The 24,520-nt window shown below is 39.4% G+C and overlaps 1 protein-coding gene across 1 annotated transcript; it reads right to left on the bottom strand.

The window, feature by feature from the left end:
• Positions 1–532: 532 nt before the first annotated feature.
• LOC141569682 (testis-expressed protein 13D-like) lies at positions 533–13,466 on the bottom strand. The gene is made up of 2 exons (XM_074323905.1): positions 12,345–13,466; positions 533–1,664 (listed from the first exon to the last, which is right to left on the bottom strand). The coding sequence occupies exons 1-2, from the start codon at positions 13,304–13,306 to the stop codon at positions 1,646–1,648; spliced, it is 981 nt and encodes a 326-aa protein (XP_074180006.1). The 5' UTR covers positions 13,307–13,466; the 3' UTR covers positions 533–1,645.
• Positions 13,467–24,520: the final 11,054 nt, after the last annotated feature.

Genomic DNA, 24,520 nt, shown 5'->3' with positions numbered 1-24,520 from the left:
CCCCACTTTGCCTCAGGGAACATTTGTCTTGTTAGCAGACTGTCTAAGCCTGGCTATTTTCCAGAATCCTGGGCACCTTGATGGGATTATGCACAGGAGGGAGGGGACAGTGCTTTGGAGAACAGACACGCAGAAGGGAAATTTCTACTCAGAGAGACAGGGCTTCAAGGAAATGGCTTCTTGGTGCACACAGGGAGGCTGGACCCCAAGCATTAGGTCTCCCAGCCTAGGCAGAAGCCCCCTCACCACCTCACCTCTCATGCCTTACAGGCCCAGGAGCAGCAGACACGCCCACCTTTGAAAGATCATGTGGACTTGGACAGCGAGGCTAGCAGGCACAATGATGAAATGGATTGAAGGGCCAACAGAACCTCCCCCTGGCATTCTTGAGTAACTCTTGGGAAGAAGAGGGGCCCTTCAATAGAGAATGAGATAGCACTTTCACCTCAGTGGGATGGAGGGAAGATGCAGATTTAAGCCGCTGCCTCTGAGCAAACCTACCGAGATGCACACTACACAGAAGACACAGCCGGCAAGTGCACACACTTTATTACTAGTTAGAATGAGAAAAACCCTTCGTGAACTGGGATCTCATGGGGAAAACTCTAGGCCATCTTTTTCAGACTGGAGGCTGATCTAATTTCCCACCCTCTTGGCTTCACCTGCCTCTGGGGAGTCCACAGAGAACAAACAACACACCAAGTGGAAGACAAGGGGCCCAGGGGCATTCTCAAGAGTGCCTGTCCCAGTCCATTCTATTTTTAATACAGTTAGTCCTCCCAATGATGTCCCAATGATGTTAGCATGATGTCTGTCCTTGGAATCCATTTTGTTCTTCATCCACTCTTGACTGGAAAGGGACTCGAGATGAAAGTGGCCGAGGCTGAAGGCTTGAGTGTATAGCCAACACTCTCCCAAGCACTGTCCTTCCTTAAGACAGTCACCCAGTGTTTTTTCAGACAACCAGGATATCTGTCCCTCTCAAGGGAGGAAATCAGCAAGAGTATCAGAAAAGTCCTGCTCCCATAAATGTAAGGCTACTTTCCCTATATTTGCCATTGCCCATTCGTCTCCACTGGGATTGATGTGATGAGCTATTCAGTTATTCAAGTCCTTCCATGAAAGTCTCTCTCACTTTGCCTCCAGAACTGTAGAAATGGATCCTGACGTTATTTCAGTTGGGTTCACTCAAAAGCCACAATATATGCTAAACAAAGTAAACACCCCTGGTCTACACTGCATCTCAAATTAGGTTTTCTCCTGTCATCTAATCAAACTCACCTAACAGGGTTATAATGTGTGCACCAGATAATAACATATAATTGTAGTTCCTAACACATATTAGACAATTAATAACTGTTTAATTAATGAATGACATGCAATAAAATTGCTATAACATCTAAAATTTAACATTATCTTCCAAATCCTCTTTGAACTGTGCTGTCAATCCCTTTTCCCCAACAGAAGCATTACATTCTAACAAAAATCCGCCTGCTCTTCCTTGTTCCAAGATGTGTGCCAGATTCCTTCACATTCTTTTTCAGGTCTAGCCAGTTGAGGTCTCATTGAGGTGAAGGCTGCTTGCTGAGAGCCAGAAGGGTATTTTGTGAGAATTCACACAGTGGGAGCTGGAGCTTCTTCAACTTCATACAATGTTCCTGGAGCTTAGAGACACAAAGAACAAGCCCTCACATATGAATGTTATAAAAACCAAATCAAGAAGCACATGTGAACACTACTGCAGTTTATAGCATAATAATACCATTCTCAAGGAAAAGCAGTTCCCCATATACATCTTATGTTCTAACAGCATGGTTATTCTCAGAAAAGGGTAAAGTGCATCAAACACATGGTGATTGATGGAAGGAAAACTGACTTTAGGTGGTGAACACACAATGCAATATATAGATGATGTATTATAGAATTGTACACTTGAAATCAATATAATTTTACTAACCAATGTCACCCCAATAAATTTAACAAAAAATTTTAAAATGTCAAAAAATAATAAATAGGAGTTTCTGGAAAAATGGCCGCGTGAGATGAGCTTCTGTAAAGCTCCCCTGGAATTTACAACGAATCGAACCACAAAAACTCCACAAAGGACTCCCTGCACAGCAGACAGGCAAGACGAAGAGGCCCACTACCGAAATCACCTACAGGTGGGAGATTCGCGTGAGTGGGGGGAGGAGGAAGGAAGGGAGTGCGGAGACAGAGCCGCGGGCGCAGGACACAGACCTAGCTCAGTGCTCCGAGCTTGCTGCTTCCCGAAACTACCGCAGCTGCGGGAGAGGGAAGAACTCAAACTGCTAGGGCTCCGCTTACGGCCCACAGGGCTGGGAGGGCAGCATATAACACGGCTGAACCCAACGCTCACGGCAGAGACCTCAGAGAAAAGACTGAGGGAAAAAGGCTGACAACGGTGGTTTAAGCCCTCACTGCCGAGCAGAGAACGGAAGCCTTAGGCACTGAGACTAGCCGCCTGGTCCCTACCCTCCCAGAGCTCGCCCCTCCCCACCTGCCCGGTGCTAGAAGCAGAACAGTAGCAGTGTCAGATCAAAACAACAGAAAATTTGCTGTTTTGAGAACTGTGGACCACAGACACAAATTCGCAGCCCAACTAGTTCTGGCAAAGGGGAGGGAGCTGTGGAAGCAGGACCGGCTGTGGTGGTGGTCGCCGCCATTGCTCTGGGCCACCTCTCACAACTCACCCCGCCCCTGGCCCCACCTATCTGGGCAGATCCCTGCAGGAGTAAATAGAACTGATGAAACATATGGGCTCTGAATCTGGAGCTGGAAGAGTTTTGGAACATCAAAAGCTCTCCGCATACCCACTGGGACACTGCACCCTGTGACCTAGACGAACTATTAAGAGAGGAGAAGCCCGTCTCCCAGGGAATCCCCCCATTGTGTGAGAAGATGGAATAGTGCAGAGAAAACATAGCACTACCGTGTGGGAGAAGAAAAATAAGCTGCAGTTGGAGAAAAAATAAAACATTCTACCAACAAGTACTGGAAAACAAAAGAAAGACCGCTGCCTATTAACCTGTTACAGAAGCCACTCCTGTAGATGTCTAGGAAGAGAAATAGTAAACCAGTAATCGCCATGAATAACCAAGGCAACAAGATAACTCAGAAAGAAAGTGAAAAATCTCCACAAAAGGCACTTAAAGAAACAGAAATATGGGACCTAAGTGACAGTGAATTCAAGATTGCAGTTCTGAAAAAACTCAATGAGATACAAGAAAACACAGATAGGCAGTTAAATGAACTCAGAAACACAATCAAAGAACAGCATGAGCATTTTACAAAAGAGATTGAAATTTTAAAAAGAACCAAATAGAATTTCTGGAGATTAAGAACTCAATAGAAGAAATTAAGAATGAAATAACCACCTTAGGTAGTAGAGTTGACCAGATGGAGGAAAGAATCAGTGACATCGAAGATAGAAACCTGGAAATGACACAGATAGAAGAAGAAAGAGACTTGAGACTTAAAAGAAATGAAAGAACTCTACAAGAACTTTCTGACTCCATCAGAAAGAGCAATATAAGAATAATGGGCATACCAGAAGGAGAAGAAAGAGAGAAGGGAACAGAGTATATATTCAAACAAATTGTCGATGAGAACTTCCCAAATTTGTGGACAGAACTGGACCCTCGAATCCAAGAAGCAAATAGAACATCTAGTTACCTCAATCCCAACAGGCCTTCTCCAAGGCACATTGTATTGAAGCTGTCTAAAATCAACGACAAAGAAAGAATCCTCAAGGCAGCCAGGGAAAAGAAGACGGTAACTTACAAAGGAAAGCCCATTAGATTATCATCAGATTTTTCAGCAGAAACTCTACAAGCCAGGAGGGAGTGGAACCAAATATTCAAACTATTGAAAGAGAGAAATCATGAGCCAAGAATAATATATCCAGCAAAGATATCCTTTAGATATGAAGGAGGAATAAAGACCTTTCCAGACATACAGAAGCTGAGGGAATTTTCTAATACACGACCTGCACTACAAGAAATACTAAAGGAGGCTATTCGACCACCATCAACAGGGACAATTTGTGGCAACCAAAACTCAAAAAGGGGAGAGTAAAGGCCTGAACGGAATATGGGAATGGAGAAAGTAAGCGTGCTGAAGAAAATGGAATACTCTAAATATCAAACTTTCTTTTACATAAACTTAAGGGTAACCACTCAAAAAAAATCCAGAACTGAAATATATACTGAAATAAAAGAAGAAACAGAGGAAACATCATAGAATACCACCACACAGAAATAATAGACAACAACAAAAGGCAAAGAAACAATGGAGACACAGCCTTACCAGAAAACTAAAGATAGAATGACAGGAAATCCTCACATATCAATAATCACCCTAAATGTAAATGGACTGAACTCACCAATAAAAAGGCACAGAGTAGCAGATTGGATCAAAAACTAAACCCAACCATATGCTGTCTCCAAGAGACACATCTCAGCTACAAGGACAAGCATAGACTCAAAGTGAAAGGGTGGAAATTGACACTCCAAGCAAATGGTACCCAGAGAAAATCAGGTGTAGCCATAATGATATCAGATGAAACAGACTTCAAGGTGAAAAAGATAACAAGAGACAAAGATGGACATTTCATAATGGTGAAGGGACTGTACAACAAGAAGACATAACAGTCATCAATATTTATGCCCCCAATCAGGGAGCACCGAAATACACCAAGCAACTACTAACAGAACTAAAGGGAGAAATTGACCAAAACACAATTATACTAGGGGACTTAAATACATCATTGACAGCTATGGATAGATCATCCAAACAGAAAATAAATAACGAAATAGTAGCCCTAAATGACACATTAGATGAAATGGACATAATTGACATTTATAGAGCACTTCATCCTAAAACATCAGACTATACATTCTTTTCTAGTGTACATGGAACATTCTCAAGGATAGACCATATATTGGGACATAAAATCAGTCTCAACAAATTTAAGAAGATTGAAATCATACCATGCATATTCTCTGATCACAAGGCTTTGAAATTGGATATCAACTGTAAAAAGAAAGCGGAAAAACACAAATACATGGAGATTAAACAACATACTTTTAAAGAAGGACTGGGTCAAAGAAGAAATTAGAGGAGAGATCAAAAGATACATAGAAACAAATGACAATGAAAATACATCCTACCAAAATTTTTGGGATGCAGCGAAAGCAGTTTTAAGAGGAAATTTATCTCATTACAGGCCTATCTCAAGAAACAAGAAAACTCCCAAATAAATAACCTCATGTTACACCTTAAAGAACTAGAAAAAGAAGAACAAGTAAAACCCAAGGTCAGCAGAAGAAAGGAAATAACAAAAATTAGAGCAGAACTAAATGAAATAGAGAACAAAAAGACAATAGAAAAAATTAATGTGACAAAGAGCTGGTTCTTTGAAAAGTTTAACAAAATTGACAAACCCTTGGCTAGACTTACTAAGATAAAAGAGAAGACACTGATTAACAAAATCAGAAACGTAAAAGGGAAGTTATCACGGACACCACAGAAATACAAAGGATCATCCAAGAATACTATGAAGGACTATATGCCACCAAATTCAACAACCTAGAAGAAATGGACAAGTTCTTAGAAACATATAGCCTTCCAAGGCTGAACCATGAAGAACTGGAAAATCTAAACAGACCGATCACCAATGTAAATTGAATCAGTCATCCAAAACCTTCCCAAAAGCAAAAGTCCGGGACCAGATGGCTTCACTAGTGAATTCTACCAAACCTTCAAAGAGGATCTAATACCAATTCTGCACAAACTCTTCCAAAAATTGAAGAAGAGACAGTACTCCCTAACTCATTTTATGAGGCCAACATTACCCTGATACCAAAACCTGGTAAGGACAGCACAAAAAAGAAAACTACAGACCAATATCTCTGATGAATACCGATGCAAAAATCCTAAATAAAATTCTAGCAAATCGAATACAACAATGCATTAAAAAGATTATTCATCACGACCAAGTGGGGTTCATCCCGGGGCACAAGGATGGTTCAACATCCGCAAATCCATCAATGTGATACATCACATAAACAAAATAAAGGACAAAAATCATATGATTATATCAATTGATGCAGAAAAAGCATTTGACAAGGTACAACATCCATTTATGATTAAAACACTTAATAAAATGGGTATAGAAGGAAAATACCTTAACATAATAAAGGCCATATATGACAAGCCCTCTGCTAATCTCATAATTAATGGAGAAAATCTGAAGCCCTTTGCTCTACGTTCAGGAACACGACAGGGATGTCCCCTATCACCTCTGCTTTTCAACATAGTGTTGGAAGTCCTTGCCAGAGCAATCAGGCAAGAGAAAGAAATAAAAGGCATCCAAATTGGGAATGAAGAAGTTAAATTATCACTCTTTGCAGATGACATGATGCTATATATAGAAAACCCTAAAGACTCCACCAAAAAGCTATTAGAAACAATCAACGAATACAGTAAAGTTGCTGGCTACAAAATCAACGCACAAAAGTCCATTGCCTTCCTATATACTAACAATGAAATCTCAGAAAAAGAAATACAAAAACAATTCCTTTTGCAATTGCAGCAAAAAGAATAAAATACCTAGGAATAAACTTAACCAAGGATGTGAAAGACCTATATGCTGAAAACTATAAGACATTTTTGAAAGAAATTGAAGAAGACACAAAGAAATGGAAAGACATTCCGTGCTCATGGATTGGAAGAATCAACATAGTTAAAATGGCCATATTACCCAAAGCAATATACAGATTCAATGCAATCCCCATCAAAATCCCAATGGCATATTTTAAAGAAATAGAACAAAAATCATCAGATTTGTTTGGAACCACAAAAGACCCCGAATAGCCAAAGCAATCTTAAGAAAAAGAACAATAATGGAGGTATCACACTTCCTGACTTTGGCTTGTACTACAGGGCTACAATAATCAAAACAGCATGGTATTGGCAGAAAAACAGACACATAGACCAATGGAATAGAATTGAGAACCCAGAAATAAAACCACATAAATATGGACAGATAATTTTTGACAAAGAAGCTAAAACATACAATGGAGCAAAGACAGCCTCTTCAATAAATGGTGCTGGGAGAATTGGATAGCCACGTGCAAAAGAATGAAACTGGACTGCTATTTGTCACCATGTACCAAAGTTAATTCAAAATGGATCAAAGACTTAAGCATAAGACCTGACACAATAAACTGCATAGAAGAAAACATAGGTACTAAACTTATGGACCTTGGGTTCAAAGAGCATTTTATGAACTTGACTCAAAGGCAATGGAAGTAAAAGCTAAAATAAACGAATGGGACTATATGAAACTTAAAAGCTTCTGCACAGCAAAAGAAACCATTGACAAAATAAAGAGGCCACCAACTGAATGGGAGAAGATTTTTGCAAACAGTGCCTCCGATAAGGGGCTAGTATCCAGAATATACAAGGAACTCATGCAACTCAACAACAAAAAACAGCAACAACCCAATTAAAAAATGGGCAGGGGACCTGAATAGACATTTCTCCAAAGAGGATATATAGATAGCCAATACACATATGAAAAAATGCTCAACATCACTAATCATCAGAGAAATGAAAATAAAAACCACAATGAGATATCACCTCACCCTAGTCAGAATGGCTATCATCAACAAGACAAATAGTAACAAATGTTGGAGAGGCTGTGGAGAAAAGGGAACCCTTTTGGTGGGAATGCAGACTGGTGCAGCCGTTATGGAAGGCAGTGTGGAGGTTCCTCAAAAAGTTAAGAATAGAATTACCGTATGACCCAGCAATCCCTCTCCTGGGTATCTACCCAAAAATCTGAAAACATTTAGAGATAAAGACACGTGTGCTCCAATGTTCATTGCAGCTTTGTTTACAGTGGCCAAGACATGGAAACAACCAAAATGTCCTTCGATAGATGAATGGATAAAGAAGTTGTGGTATATATACACAATGGAATACTATTCGGCAGTAAGAAAAGATGATATAGGAACATTTGTGACAACATGGATGGATCTTGAGAGTGTAATGCTGAGCGAAATAAGTCAGACAGAAAAAGCAGAGAACCATGTGATTTCACTGATATGTGGTATATAAACCAAAACAACAAAAGAACAAGACAAACAAATGAGAAACAGAAACTCATAGACACAGACAATAGTTTAGTGGTTGCCAGAGGGTAAGGGGGATCGAATATATGGTGATGGAAGGAGAACTGACTCTGGGTGATGAACACACAATGGGATTTATAGATGATGTAATACAGAAATGTACACCTGAAATCTATGTAATTTTACTAACAATTGTCACCTCAATAAATTTAATTAAAAAAAATTTAAAAAAAAGATACATAGAAACAAATGACAATGAAATTACATCCTACCAAAATTTTTGGGATGCAGTGAAAGCAGTTTTAAGAAGGAAATTTATCTCATTACAGGCCTATCTCAAGAAACAAGAAAAATCCCAAATAAATAACCTCATGTTACACCTTAAACAACTAGAAAAAGAAGAGCAAGTAAAACCCAAGGTCAGCTGAAGAAAGGAAATAACAAAAATTAGAGCAGAACTAAATGAAATAGAGAACAAAAAGACAATAGAAAAAATTAATGTGACAAAGAGCTGGTTCTTTGAAAAGATTAACAAAATTGACAAACCCTTGACTAGACTTACTAAGATAAAAAGAGAGAAGACACTAATTAACAAAATCAGAAACGAAAAAGGGAAGTTATCACGGACACCACAGAAATACAAAGGATCATCCAAGAATACTATGAAGGACTATATGCCACCAAATTCAACAACCTAGAAGAAATGGACAAGTTCTTAGAAACATATAGCCTTCAAGGCTGAACCATGAAGAACTGGAAAATCTAAACAGACCGATCACCAGTAATGAAATTGAATCAGTCATCCAAAACCTTCCCAAAAGCAAAAGTCCGGGACCAGATGGCTTCACTAGTGAATTCTACCAAACCTTCAAAGAGGATCTAATACCAATTCTGCACAAACTCTTCCAAAAATTGAAGAAGAGACAGTACTCCCTAACTCATTTTATGAGGCCAACATTACCCTGATACCAAAACCTGGTAAGGACAGCACAAAAAAGAAAACTACAGACCAATATCTCTGATGAATACCGATGCAAAAATCCTAAATAAAATTCTAGCAAATCGAATACAACAATGCATTAAAAGATTATTCATCACGACCAAGTGGGGTTCATCCCGGGGCACAAGGATGGTTCAACATCACAAATCCATCAATGTGATACATCACATAAACAAAATAAAGGACAAAAATCATATGATTATATCAATTGATGCAGAAAAAGCATTTGACAAGATACAACATCCATTTATGATTAAAACACTTAATAAAATGGGTATAGAAGGAAAATACCTTAACATAATAAAGGCCATATATGACAAGCCCTCTGCTAATCTCATAATTAATGGTGAAAAACTGAAGCCCTTTGCTCTACGTTCAGGAACACGACAGGGCTGTCCCCTATCACCTCTGCTTTTCAACATAGTGTTGGAAGTCCTTGCCAAAGCAATCAGGCAAGAGAAAGAAATAAAAGGCATCCAAATTGGGAATGAAGAAGTTAAATTATCACTCTTTGCAGATGACATGATGCTATATATAGAAAACCCTAAAGACTCCACCAAAAAGCTATTAGAAACAATCAACGAATACAGTAAAGTTGCTGGCTACAAAATCAACGTACAAAAGTCCATTGCCTTCCTATATACTAACAATGAAATCTCAGAAAAAGAAATACAAAAAACAATTCCTTTTGCAATTGCAGCAAAAAGAATAAAATACCTAGGAATAAACTTAACCAAGGATGTGAAAGACCTATATGCTGAAAACTATAAGACATTTTGAAAGAAATTGAAGAAGACACAAAGAAATGGAAAGACATTCCGTGCTCATGGATTGGAAGAATCAACATAGTTAAAATGGCCATATTACCCAAAGCAATATACAGATTCAATGCAATCCCCATCAAAATCCCAATGGCATATTTTAAAGAAATAGAACAAAAATCATCAGATTTGTTTGGAACCACAAAAGACCACGAATAGCCAAAGCAATCTTAAGAAAAAAGAACAATAATGGAGGTATCACACTTCCTGACTTTGGCTTGTACTACAGGGCTACAATAATCAAAACAGCATGGTATTGGCAGAAAAACAGACACATAGACCAATGGAATAGAATTGAGAACCCAGAAATAAAACCACATAAATATGGACAGATAATTTTGACAAAGAAGCTAAAATCATACAATGGAGCAAAGACAGCCTCTTCAATAAATGGTGCTGGGAGAATTGGATAGCCACGTGTGAAAGAAATAATGAAACTGGACTGCTATTTGTTACCATGTACCAAAATTAATTCAAAATGGATCAAAGACTTAAGCATAAGACCTGACACAATAAACTGCATAGAAGAAAACATAGGTACTCAACTTATGGACCTTGGGTTCAAAGAGCATTTTATGAATTTGACTCCAAAGGCAATGGAAGTAAAAGCTAAAATAAACGAATGGGACTATATGAAACTTAAAAGCTTCTGCACAGCAAAAGAAACCATCGACAAAATAAAGAGGCAACCAACTGAATGGGAGAAGATTTTTGCAAACAGTGCCTCCGATAAGGGGCTAATATCCAAAATATACAAGGAACTCATGCAACTCAACAACAAAAACAAACAAACAACCCAATTGAAAAATGGGTAGAGGACCTGAAGAAACATTTCTCCAAAGAGGACATACAAATGGCAAATAGACATATGAAAAAATGCTCAACATCACTAATCATCAGAGAAATGCAAATCAAAACCACAATGAGATATCACCTCACCCCAGTCAGAATGGCTATCATCGACAAGACAAATAGTAACATGTGTTGGAGAGGCTGTGGAGAAAAAGGAACCCTCATACACTGTTGGTGGGAAAGCAGACTGCTGCAGCCATTATGGAAGGCAGTGTGAATGTTCCTCAAAAAATTACGAATAGTATTACCATATGATCCAGCAATCCCTCTCCCTGTATGTACTCAAAAAATCTGGAAACATTTATAGATAAAGACACGTGTGCTCCAATGTTCATTGCAGCTTTGTTTACGGTGGCCAAGACCTGGAAACAACCAAAATGTCCTTCGATAGATGAATGGATAAAGAAGTTGTGGTATATATACACAATGGAATACTATTCGGCGGTAAGAAAAGATGATATAGGAACATTCCTGACAACATGGATGGATCTTGAGAGTGTAAAGCTGAGCGAAACAAGTCAGACAGAAAAAGCAGAGAACCATGTGATTTCACTGATATGTGGTATATAAACCAAAAACAACAAAAGAACAAGACAAACAAATGAGAAACAGAAACTCATAGAACACAGACAATAGTTTAGTGGTTACCAGAGGGTAAGGGGGTTGGCGGGTGGGGGGTGGGAGATGAGGGTAAGGGGGATCAAATATATGGTGATGGAAGGAGAACTGACTCTGGGTGATGAACACACAATGGGATTTATAGATGATGTAATACAGAATTGTACACCTGAAATCTATGTAATTTTACTAACAATTGTCACCCCAATAAATTTAATAAAATAAAAAAAAATAATAAATAAATAAATAAATGGTTATTATCTTCCAAAGTCCTGGTATTATGGGAGAGAGGAGGTTAAGGAGAATACAGAAAGGAGAAAAAGAGAATGCTTCATCATGTCAGCCTCTCCAGGGTAACAGCCATCCAGAATCTTCCACCTGTGAACTGAAATGAATTGGAGAAATTTTCCTTTAAAAGATTAATGAACATATTCAATAGAATCTCATCTTTCTTATAAGCAATATGCATTTTATATACACATATACATACATGTATAATATGAAACTGGGGGAACGAGATCCACATGCAGAAATAGATATATCAATGTGTTAAAAATGCTTATTGCTTGATGGTAGGACAGTGAAAATTTTTGTTTGCTGGGTTTTCAAATTTTCTATGATGTAAATAAAAATCAGTTTTTGATCAGAAGGGGGCCTCCAGAAATTGATTTCTCTTTTAAGTATGTGTCCATTCTTTTTCTATATCCCTGAATTCAGTGAGGAACTTGTTTTGGGTCAAGGCTTCCTACCTCACTTAGTATGTAGATTTTCTTGCATTTATCGCAAGTCAAGTGCCAGGAAAAATAAAACACACTCTATACCATAGGCATGCCCGATCCCACCTCCTGAGGTCTGGGGCAAGTTTCTCCTCGTGCTGGGATTCAAAGGATTTCTTACCTTTTGGTAGTGTGAGCACCTGTCCCTGAGGTTCTTCTTCTTGGCTCCAGCTGTGCCGAGAGGTTTATGAAGTGGGGCCTCACAGGACCTCTCTCTTGGCCTTGGATCCTCTGGTTCTGCTGCAGAGCCATCTCCTCCTGGGACCCAACTGCAGACCACATGCAAAGTGGGTACATCACCCCAGTAGGCATCTGGGGTGGGAATCTGGTTCCTGCTACTGCTCCTCCTGAAACCACTGTGGGTGCAGGAGGTGGTGGGTAGGGGACCGCCATTGGGAATGGCATTGGCAGAGGGGCTTCAACAACCTGGGCCCAGGGACTTGTAGATCCTGGCACATAAAGCACACCCGTTGTCGATGCCATCTGGGCTTCCTGCCTCTGGGAATCCACATCCTTCCTACGCTGCCTCATTTCAACTAGCACCTTGTTTCGCTCATCTGCATTCATAGGCCACACATCATACCCGAGCCGCTGGGGTCGTGACTCTGTTACAACCTCCTGGGACCACCTCTCTGCCTGGACCAGCTGCCAGCGGCGCACAGATTCGCAGTCATTCAGCGCCTGCCGCAGGTCTTCCCGCACTCCACGCAACTGGGAGACCAGCAAATCGCGCTCCTTGCGTAGCCTCTGCAGCTGGGAAGCCAGAGCCCAGGTAGCCATCTCGCGCTCTCCCATCTGCTCCTGCAGCCGCGAGACCCCGTACGCCTGCTGCTCCAGCTGCCTCGCAACCACACGCACGTTCAAGGCTAGCGCGCTCCAGGTACAGGCCCTCTTGGTGGCCTGTGGCACGTGAGGGTCAGCTATAATGGATCGCAGCTCATCTTCTATTTCGTTCCAGGGCCGCGAGCGGAAGGTCAAGTAGAAGTCTGGGCCGCCGCCATTATTGAGCACCTCTTCGTTGATGAACATGACTACCTCGATGTGGCGGAAACCACTCCTGACGTCCCCTAAATCTAAGGCCATGGCTGCCGCGGCCTAGTCAGCAGATTCCCCCACCGCTACTGTTGTAAGCGGTAGCCACTTCCCAACAGGCCCCTCACCTCCTCGCTCAGTCCTACTTCAGTCCTTGCCCAGTCTTGGCCTCCTCTTCGACCTCCTTCCTTTGTCTCCCAGTCGTTCTCCTAACAAAGAGTGAAGCCGATTCACTTACCACACCAACCCCCACCGGGGTCGACTAAGTAACACGTCACAGATATGGGCTCTGAGTTATGCCGCAAGGCGTGTTGCGACACGCCAGACTCAGCAGTGCGACCCCTGTTTGGCGGGCAAGTTGGGCGATTGCGCTGGGCTCTGCCGGAGACCTACTTTCCTTGGACAACGCCTCCTATAGGGCAGGCCGGCTGTGTGACTGAGCTGGAGACTTCAGTGTGCTCAGAGACTACTCGTTTCCAAGAGCTTCTGAAGGATAACACCCAGACACGCGGAATTAATTTCTAACCTAGGAGTCGGGTGAGTGGGTGCATGGTGGTCTCTTTTTGGTTCAGCTCCCGCTCCCGCAACTCTCACTTGCTATATCAAACTTTCTATACAGTCTCAAGCTGTCTGCACTCCTCCCTCCTCATTCTAACCAGATGACCTTGAAGTTCCTCTTATTAAGAAAATCAAGCGATTGAGCCATGATGTCCCTTAGCCTTCCTTGCTAAAATAAATCCTATCTTTATGCTACAGATCCCAGTCCGTCCTATTCCATTTCCTCAGGGACTTCAACACATTTTATTGTCCCCGCTTTCCTGTGCTACTGGATATTTTTCCCCCATATACAAACTTGTTCAAGTTCCCTCTGTCCTTAGAATAAGTTCCTCCCTGTATCCTATGTCTTGGCCTTTCTCCCTTCTCGTTAGTGTTGTCTACACGATGTCCACTTCACTGTGTTCCCTTCACCATTTAACCTGCTGCACTTTGGTTTTTGCCCCCTCCCCCAAATTTAGTGAAAATTCTGTGATAAGATCACCAGCAATCCCTGCCTCAGTACAAAAGCTAGTAGATACTGTGAACATTAGTTTTCACATGATTTTTCAATAGAGTTTAATTCTGTTGACCATTCATCCTTTACATTTCATCCTATCTTGGTTTCTGTGACATCACATTTACTGATGTTCCTCCTATCCCTGACCTATCTTTCTCAGTTTCTTTGAACTGCTTGTTCTTCTTATGCCCAAGGCCCTAAAGTTGATGTTTCCCCAGTTTTGTCCTCAGGCCCTATATGCTCTCCTTGGATGAGCTTAGTCACTCTCATAATTTTAAATACTACCTCTATCACAATTGTATATTTCCAACTTAGACTCTCTCTTAATCATCAGATCCATACAATTTTCTTCCTTTGACACATAGTTATTGAACACATAGTATGTTCACTTGACAAAAAGTGGTGGAAAATATTGAAAAATTCCCAGCCCTCATGTCATTTATATCCCATTGGTGGAATAATAAATGAAAAAGGTAAATAAATAAGCATTGTGATATCAAGTTAATATATAAATTGATGTGAGAGATAGATTACAGAAGGGTTTGAGATTGCCCCTGTAAGTAAGGAATTTAACGAAGGTCTCTGTGAGAAGGTAACATTTGATCTGAGACCCAGAAGTCCGGTGGCAAAAGTCTTGGTGTAGAAAAGCTCCAAATCTTCAAGGAGTAGAAAAGATCCCAGGGTGGCGAGAACATGGTAAGTTAGGTACGGAGTAGAATGAGATGATATTGGAAACATAGACAAAAGTGTCATATTGACCTCAGAAGCAATATTAAGAAGATTGAATGTTAAATGAGAAATATAGTAAAAATTTATATTTAAGTGAGTTAATGGCAGCTTTATTTTTATTTATTTTTTTCCAGGATTTTATTGGGGAACAGTGTGTACTTCCAGGACTTTTTTCCAAGTCAAGTTGTTGTCCTTTCAATCTTAGTTGTGGAGGGTGCAGCTCAGCTCCAGGTCCAGTTGCCATTACTAGTTGCAGGGGGCTTAGCCCACCATCCCTTGCGGGAGTTGAACCGGCAACTTTGTGGTTGAGAGGACGTGCTCCAACCAACTGAGCCATCCGGGAGCTCAGCGGCAGCTCAGCTCAAGGTGCCGTGTTCAATCTTAGTTGCAGGGGGTGCAGCCCACCATCCCTTACGGGACTCAAGGAATTGAACTGACAACCTTGTGGTTGAGAGCCCACTGGCCCATGTGGGAATCGAACCGGCAGCCTTCGGAGTTAGGAGCTCGGAGCTCTAACCGCCTGAGCCACCGGGCCTGCCCGGCAGCTTTATTTTTAATAGTAGAATCTTAGATATAACTGAAATATCCCATACGGTACATAAATTATGGGATACTTGTAAATAGAAGGTAATTCTGCTATTAGAGTGTTTTACAAGACTATTTAGAGAATAGGCACATGATATAATGTTATGTAAAAAAAGCAATCTAATATTTTATGTACAGCATATGACTGCAATTTCATTTTTTTCTAAATCTTCATGTAGAAAGAAACAGACTAAATCTTAACAATAGTATCTCTGGGTGACTTTTTATTTTCTTTGTTTACAGATTACTAAATTTTCCAATAAAAATAGCAGCTAAAAACTTAAAAAAAAGATTGAATTTTATTCAAGGTATGAAGGGGCAACATCGTAGTGTTTCTAGTGGTGGTGTCATCAGATCTGAACATTGTTACTCTGGATTTTGCATAGAATAGGGATTACAAATGCACCTCAGAGATATTGTGGGTTTGGTTGCAGACCACCACAATAAAGCGAGTATCATAATAAAGCGAGTCACATAATTTTGTTTGTTTCCCAGTGCATCTAAAAGTTATGTTTATATTATATTGTAGTCTATTAAGTGTGCAATAGCATTATGTCTAATAAAACAATGTACATACCTTAATTTAAAAGAACTTTATTGCTAAAAAATGCTAACCATCATCTGAGCTTTCAGTGAGTCATAATCTTTTTGCTGGTGGAGGGTCTTACCTTCAATTTGTAAAGAAAAAAAAAAGCAACATCTCCAAAGCACAATAAAGGGAAGCACAATGAAACGAGGTATGCCTGTATATGGAATTAAGTGTAGAAATAAGGATAACAGTTTGGAATCTGTTGCAGTTACCCAGCAAGAAATAATCATGATTTGGCTTAGTCTAAAGTGATGTTAGTGGACATGAGAATATATGGACTGAGAATATATTTTGAGAGTAAAACTAACAGGTATTTAGATTGTTTGTATAAGGATTGTAAAGATTGAGAGAAAGGAAGGAGACAAGGGTGACTCCTAGTTTTTAGGCTTGAGTAAGTGGGTGGATGGTGTTACCATTTCTGAGATGGAGAAGACTGGTGGAAGAAAGCAAAAAGGAAGAGTACTATTTCAGAGATATGGTTTGTGATGTCTCCTTGTGACCAATGTGGAGGTATCAAGTAGGCCTTCTGGGATATACAGGCCTGGAGCATGGGGGAGAAATTGGTTTGGAAATATAAATTTAGAAATTAACTGTGAATTGATGCTATTTAACAACCAGACTTCAGAGGACTGAGTTCCTGGAGCACTGCAACTTACAGAAGCATAGGGTATAGTCAGTTATTAAAAGCACAAAAATGATTCCATACTAATTCTTATTTAGCCTTTAAAATCAGATAATTATGATATATGCCATTTCAAACATGGAAAAATGTGAAAAGCTCCCAAGATCATTTTGTATAGCCATTATAATATAATATCCAATGAGAAAAATATATTACCAAAAAGAATGCTGTTGATCCACCTTACTTATAAAAATAGCTGCAAAGAGATTGTACCAACATTTCTATGTAACTTTTGGTTAATATCCAAGAGCAATTCCTTGTAGTGAGATTCTTGCATTATACACAAAAGATTATAATAATTCTTTTTTTAAAGAAAATAATACACATTTAATGAGCATAAATAATGTGCAAAACAGATATAATTGACATGCTGTGAGGTATCAGGATCTAGCATCACATTTTTTTTCCTTGTTGGCATTCAATAAATATTGATTAGCATACCTTCTTAGCTATGCCGAGATGTTGAGTGGCCTTGACATCTGTCCATTTTATTTTTTTCAAGTTCTAATGTATTATTTATTTATCTATGTATTTATGTATGTATTTATTTATATTTATTGGGGTGACATGATTAAAAAATTATGTAGATTTCAAGTGTACAGTTCTATAATATATCATCTATATATTGCATTGTGTGTTCACCACCCAAAGTCAAATCTCCTTCCATCACCATATATTTGACTCCGTTTACCCTCTTCTACCTACCTCCCCTTACCCTTTGGTAACCACTAAACTGTTGTTTGTGTCTGTGAGTTTTTGCTTGTTTGTTTTGTTCATTTGTTGCCTAAAGATATACTGAAATAAGTTAAAGATGCGTATTGTAAGTTAAAGGTGTATATTCCATACCATAGAAAAAGATGAACAGCTCTCCAGTTCATTGTGTGAAGCCAATACAATTTTAATAGTTTTCAGGAAAACAGTGTACAAAATAATATAGTATAAAATATACTGACCCATCTGTAAAAATTCTACATAAAATACCTGAAAAAGGACTGTATCAATATTCCTGTGGCAGATGTTGTCAGTTGGTTAATAGCCAAGAGCAAATCCTACTTTCTTTTTTTTTCTTTTTTTTTTTAAATTTTATTTTATTAAAATTATTGGTGTGACAGTTGTTAGTAAAATTACATAGATTTCAGGTGTACAATTCTGTATTACATCATCTATAAATCCCATTGTGTGTTCATCACCCAGAGTCAGTTCTCCTTCCATCACCATATATTCGATCCCCCTTACCCTCATCTCCCATCCCCCACCCCCCACCCCCCTTACCCTCTGGCAACCACTAAACTATTGTCTGTGTCTATGAGTTTCTGTTTCTCATTTTTTGTCTTGTTCTTTTGTTGTTTTTGGTTTATATACCACATATCAGTGAAATCACATAAATCCTACTTTCTTCCTTGCTAACAGAACCGCTAACATTGCTTAGACAATGATATGTGAGGCCCTAGGCAGTATCTCATGATTTGCTCAGCCAATCTTGTTTTCATTTGTCCGTGACTGGGTGAGAGGTGGGCATGTAACCCTGTGCTGCTCAGTAAGACATATCAGGAAATTTGCTGGGGGGTTCAGAGAAACATTTTCTTTTGTGATAGATAGAGGACCAATGATGTGAAAATCTTCCATCATAAGCGCTCATACTTGCGATGCTGGTATGAAGATGTGTTGTTTAGAGTTGCAGTAGTTACCTTGAGGCCATGATGAAAGACATGACAGACATCTGTTATGACCATCATGCAGGAACAGGTTGAACCCTCACCCAAAATTTGGTTCAGACGTCAAGACTGATGACACCACATTCACACTAAGAGGGTATGAAAACGTTTATTACTTACATAATGGGGTTTTCTGGGGAGAGCAGCCAGACCTCTCAAGTTAGTCTGAAAGTAGCTTAAGAAACCAAGGAAAGGAGTTTGGCTTGGGATTTTAATTGTGGTTAGGATTAGGGCTGGGGTGACAGTTCCTCTGTGTGCGCAAAGGCTTCTATGTTTTGAAACTCCTGCTGGCACTAAAGTAGGATGTTTTCAGGCTTTATTATTAGCTTGCCCAGATGGGGGGCACAAGGAGAGAGTGAAGGTTTAATAGACATTTCTCCAAAGGTGATGTACAAACGTAGTTACTAGTCATTAAAAAATGTAAATCAAAACCACAACAAGCTATCTCCTCACACCCATTAGCATGGCTACTATGACAAAAACAGAAAATAACAAATGATGGCAAAGATGTGAAGAAATTGGAATACTTGTGCCCTGTTGGTAGGATTTTAAAATGATGCAACTGCTAGGGAACACAGTATTGTGGTTCCTCAAAACATTAAAAATAGAACTACCATAGGATCCAGCAATCCCATTTCTGGATATGTATCCAAAAGAATTGAAAAGAGAATCTCCAAAATAAATTTTCACACCCATGTTCATAGCAGTACTATTCAAAATATCCAAGAGGTGGAAGCAACCCAAATGTCCGTTGATGGAAGAATGGAAAAACAGGGGCAGACAGATAGCTCAGTTGGTTAGAGTGCGAGTTCTGGGCAACAGGGCTGCCAGTTCGATTCCCACATGGGCCAGCGAGCTGCGCCCTCCACAACTAGACTGAAGTCACAGGGCTGCTGCTCAGCTCCCGGGTGGCCAGATGGCTCAGTTGGTTGGAGCGAGGGCTCTCAACCACAAGGTTGCCAGTTGGACTCCCACAAGGGATGGTGGGCTGCACCCCCTGCTGTGCCCCCTGTAACTAAGATTAAACATGCCATCTTGAGCTGAGCTGCTGCTGAGATACTGGATGGCTCAGTTGGTTGGAGCGCATCCTCTCAACCACAAGGTTGCCTGTTGGACTCCTGCAAGGGATTGTGGGCTGCGCCCCCTGCTGTGCCCCCTGCAGCTAACAACAGCAACTGGACCTGGAGCTGAGCTGTACCCTCCACAACTAAGATTGAGAGGACAACAACTTGACTTGGAAAAGTCCTGGAAGTCCACACTGTTCCCCAATAAAGTCCTGTTCCCTTCACCCCCTCAAAAAGAAAGAATGGAAAAACAAAGTATGGTATATACATACAATCAAATATTATTTAGCCTTAAAAAGAAAGGAAATCCTGTCACATGATACAACATGGATGAACCTTGAAAACATTATGCTAAGTGAAATAAGCCAGCCACAAAGAGACAAATGCTGTATGAGTCCACTTATATGAGGTATATAAATTCATAGAAACAGAGAGTAGAATAGTTGTTGCCAGGGGCTGGTGGAGAGGGGGAAAAGAAGTTTCAGATTTGCAAGACAAAAAAGTTCTGAAGGTCTGTTTCACGACAATGTGAATATACTGAACACTACTAAAATATACATTTAAAAATGGTTAAGTTGTTAAATTTTATGTTACGTATTATTTTTTTTTAAATTAAATTTATTGGGGTGACAATTGTTAGTAAAATTACATAGATTTCAGGTGTACAATTCTGTATTACATCATCTATATATCCCATTGTGTGTTCATCACCCAGAGTCAGTTCTCCTTCCATCACCATATATTTGATCCCCCTTACCCTCATCTCCCACCCCCCACCCCCCCTTACCCTCTGGTAACCACTAAACTATTGTCTGTGTCTATGAGTTTCTGTTTCTCATTTGTTTGTCTTGTTCTTTTGTTGTTTTTGGTTTATATACCACATATCAGTGAAATCACATGGTTCTCTGCTTTTCTGTCTGACTTGTTTTGCTCAGCATTACTCTCTCAAGATCCATCCATGTTGTCACAAATGTTCCTATATCATCTTTTCTTACTGCGAATAGTATTCCATTGTGTATATATACCACAACTTCTTTATCCATTCATCTATCGAAGGACATTTTGGTTGTTTCCATGTCTTGGCCACCGTAAACAAAGCTGCAATGAACATTGGAGCACATGTGTCTTTATCTCTAAATGTTTTCAGATTTTTGGGTAGATACCCAGGAGAGGGATTGCTGGGTCATATGGCAATTCTATTCCTAATTCTTTGAGGAACCTCCACACTGCCTTCCATAACGGCTGCACCAGTCTGCATTCCCACCAACAGTGTATGAGGGTTCCTTTTCTCCACAGCCTCTCCAACATTTGTTATTATTTGTCTTGTTGATGATAGCCATTCTGACTGGGGTGAGGTGATATCTCATTGTGGTTTTGATTTGCATTTCTCTGATGATTAGTGATGTTGAGCATTTTTCATATGTCTATTTGCCATTTGTATGTCCTCTTTGGAGAAATGTCTCTTCAAGTCCTCTGCCCATTTTCAATTGGGTTGTTTGTTTTTTGTTGTTGAGTTGCATGAGTTCCTTGTATATTCTGGATACTAGCCCCTTATCGGAGGCACTGTTTGCAAAAATCTTCTCCCATTCAGTTGGTGGCCTCTTTATTTTGTCAATGGTTTCTTTTGCTGTGCAGAAGCTTTTAAGTTTCATATAGTCCCATTCGTTTATTTTAGCTTTTACTTCCATTGCCTTTGGAGTCAAGTTCATAAAATGCTCTTTGAACCCAAGGTCCATAAGTTTAGTACCTATGTTTTCTTCTATGCAGTTTATTGTGTCAGGTCTTATGCTTAAGTCTTTGATCCATTTTGAATTAACTTTGGTACATGGTGACAAATAGCAGTCCAGTTTCATTCTTTTGCACGTGGCTATCCAATTCTCCCAGCACCATTTATTGAAGAGGCTGTCTTTGCTCCATTGTATGTTTTAGCTTCTTTGTCAAAAATTATCTGTCCATATTTATGTGGTTTTATTTCTGGGTTCTCAATTCTATTCCATTGGTCTATGTGTCTGTTTTCTGCCAATACCATGCTGTTTTGATTATTGTAGCCCTGTAGTACAAGCCAAAGTCAGGAAGTGTGATACCTCCATTATTGTTCTTTTTCCTTAAGATTGCTTTGGCTATTCGGGGTCTTTTGTGGTTCCAAACAAATCTGATGATTTTTGTTCTATTTCTTTAAAATATGCCATTGGGATTTTGATGGGGATTGCATTGAATCTGTATATTGCTTTGGGTAATATGGCCATTTTAACTATGTTGATTCTTCCAATCCATGAGCACGGAATGTCTTTCCATTTCTTTGTGTCTTCTTCAATTTCTTTCAAAAATGTCTTATAGTTTTCAGCATATAGGTCTTTCACATCCTTGGTTAAGTTTATTCCTAGGTATTTTATTCTTTTTGCTGCAATTGCAAAAGGAATTGTTTTTGTATTTCTTTTCTGAGATTTCATTGTTAGTATATAGGAAGGCAATGGACTTTTGTGCGTTGATTTTGTAGCCGCAACTTTACTGTATTAGTTGATTGTTTCTAATAGCTTTTTGGTGGAGTCTTTAGGGTTTTCTATATATAGCATCATGTCATCTGCAAAGAGTGATAATTTAACTTCTTCATTCCCAATTTGGATGCCTTTTATTTCTTTCTCTTGCCTGATTGCTCTGGCAAGGACTTTAACACTATGTTGAAAAGCAGAGGTGATAGGGGACATCCTGTCGTGTTCCTGAACGTAGAGCAAAGGGCTTCAGTTTTCTCCATTAATTATGAGATTAGCAGAGGGCTTGTCATATATGGCCTTTATTATGTTAAGGTATTTTCCTTCTATACCCATTTTATTAAGTGTTTTAATCATAAATGGATGTTGTATCTTGTCAAATGCTTTTTCTGCATCAATTGATATAATCATATGATTTTTGTCCTTTATTTTGTTTATGTGATGTATCACATTGATGGATTCGTATGTTGAACCATCCTTGTGCCCAGGGATGAACCCCACTTGGTCGTGATGAATAATCTTTTTAATGCATTGTTGTATTCGATTTGCTAGAATTTTATTTAGGATTTTTGCATCGGTATTCATCAGAGATATTGGTCTGTAGTTTTCTTTTTTGTGCTGTCCTTACCAGGTTTTGGTATCAGGGTAATGTTGGCCTCATAAAATGAGTTAGGGAGTACTGTCTCTTCTTCAATTTTTGGAAGAGTTTGTGCAGAATTGGTATTAGATCCTCTTTGAAGGTTTGGTAGAATTCACTAGTGAAGCCATCTGGTCCCGGACTTTTGCTTTTGGGAAGGTTTTGGATGACTGATTCAATTTCGTTACTGGTGATCGGTCTGTTTAGATTTTCCAGTTCTTCATGGTTCAGCCTTGGAAGGCTATATGTTTCTAAGAACTTGTCCATTTCTTCTAGGTTGTTGAATTTGGTGGCATATAGTCCTTCATAGTATTCTTGGATGATCCTTTGTATTTCTGTGGTGTCCGTGATAACTTCCCCTTTTACGTTTCTGATTTTGTTAATCAGTGTCTTCTCTCTTTTTATCTTAGTAAGTCTAGCCAAGGGTTTGTCAATTTTGTTAATCTTTTCAAAGAACCAGCTCTTTGTCATATTAATTTTTCTATTGTCTTTTTGTTCTCTATTTCATTTAGTTCTGCTCTAATTTTGTTATTTCCTTTCTTCTGCTGACCTTGGGTTTTACTTGTTCTTCTTTTTCTAGTTCTTTAAGGTGTAACATGAGGTTATTTATTTGGGAGTTTTCTTGTTTCTTGAGATAGGCCTGTAATGAGATAAATTTCCCTCTTAAAACTGCTTTCGCTGCATCCCAAAAATTTTGGTAGGATGTATTTTCATTGTCATTTGTTTCTATGTATCTTTTGATCTCTCCTCTAATTTCTTCTTTGACCCAGTCCTTCTTTAAAAGTATGTTGTTTAATCTCCATGTATTTTTGTTTTTTCCCGCTTTCTTTTTACAGTTGATATCCAATTTCAAAGCCTTGTGATCAGAGAATATGCATGGTATGATTTCAATCTTCTTAAATTTGTTGAGACTGATTTTATGTCCCAATATATGGTCTATCCTTGAGAATGTTCCATGTACACTAGAAAAGAATGTATAGTCTGATGTTTTAGGATGAAGTGCTCTATAAATGTCAATTATGTGTTACGTATTATTTTACCACAATAAAAAACAAACAAACAAAAAAACAACTACCGGACAATCAAGTCTAATGCATCTTTTGGAGCAAAAATTAATATAAAGCCCAGTATTATATTATATTATGTTATGTTATGTTGTGTTTATTATGTTATATTGTATTATGTTATATTATATTATACCCGGTCTTATATTATAGTAAAGTAAGACTTGGTCTTATATTAATTTGTGCTCTAAAAGATGCATTAGAGCTGATTGTCCAGCTAGGTCTTATTTTTGGGGAAACACGGTAGCTTTGTGATTTCTACCAGGCAGCCCTGGGCCAGTCACAGGCAAAACTGAAATTGGCCTGCATGGGAGCCCCTCCCAAGAGATACCAGAAATAACACACCCAGAGGCCAGCTTCAGACCACACCAGAGCACTACTTGGTTAGCCACACAAGCAGCACACCCAAAGGGTGGTCTCAACAGGCACAAGAACCTGCAGCAGCAGATCCTCCACTGAGGAATCACCCCCTACACAGCAGCTCGTACACTGTGGGCATAGCCAATCCTCACAGTCATCCTGGGAGTCAATCTCACCCATTGCCAAAAGCAATCAAGGCTAAACTACAACAGGAGAATACACACAATACACACAAGGGACACTATTGGAATGCATGCAGAGGATATCAGGGAGACTGCACCATTGGACCACACAGGA

Source organism: Rhinolophus sinicus, chromosome X, assembly GCF_036562045.2.
Source record: "Rhinolophus sinicus isolate RSC01 chromosome X, ASM3656204v1, whole genome shotgun sequence".
Taxonomy (NCBI): domain Eukaryota; kingdom Metazoa; phylum Chordata; class Mammalia; order Chiroptera; family Rhinolophidae; genus Rhinolophus; species Rhinolophus sinicus.
This window is presented reverse-complemented; position numbering and strand designations above follow the sequence as displayed.

Excerpts from the sequence above, each read along its gene's own strand:
- LOC141569682 (XM_074323905.1), bottom strand. The coding sequence starts at position 13,306 with ATGGCCTTAGATTTAGGGGACGTCAGGAGTGGTTTCCGCCACATCGAG.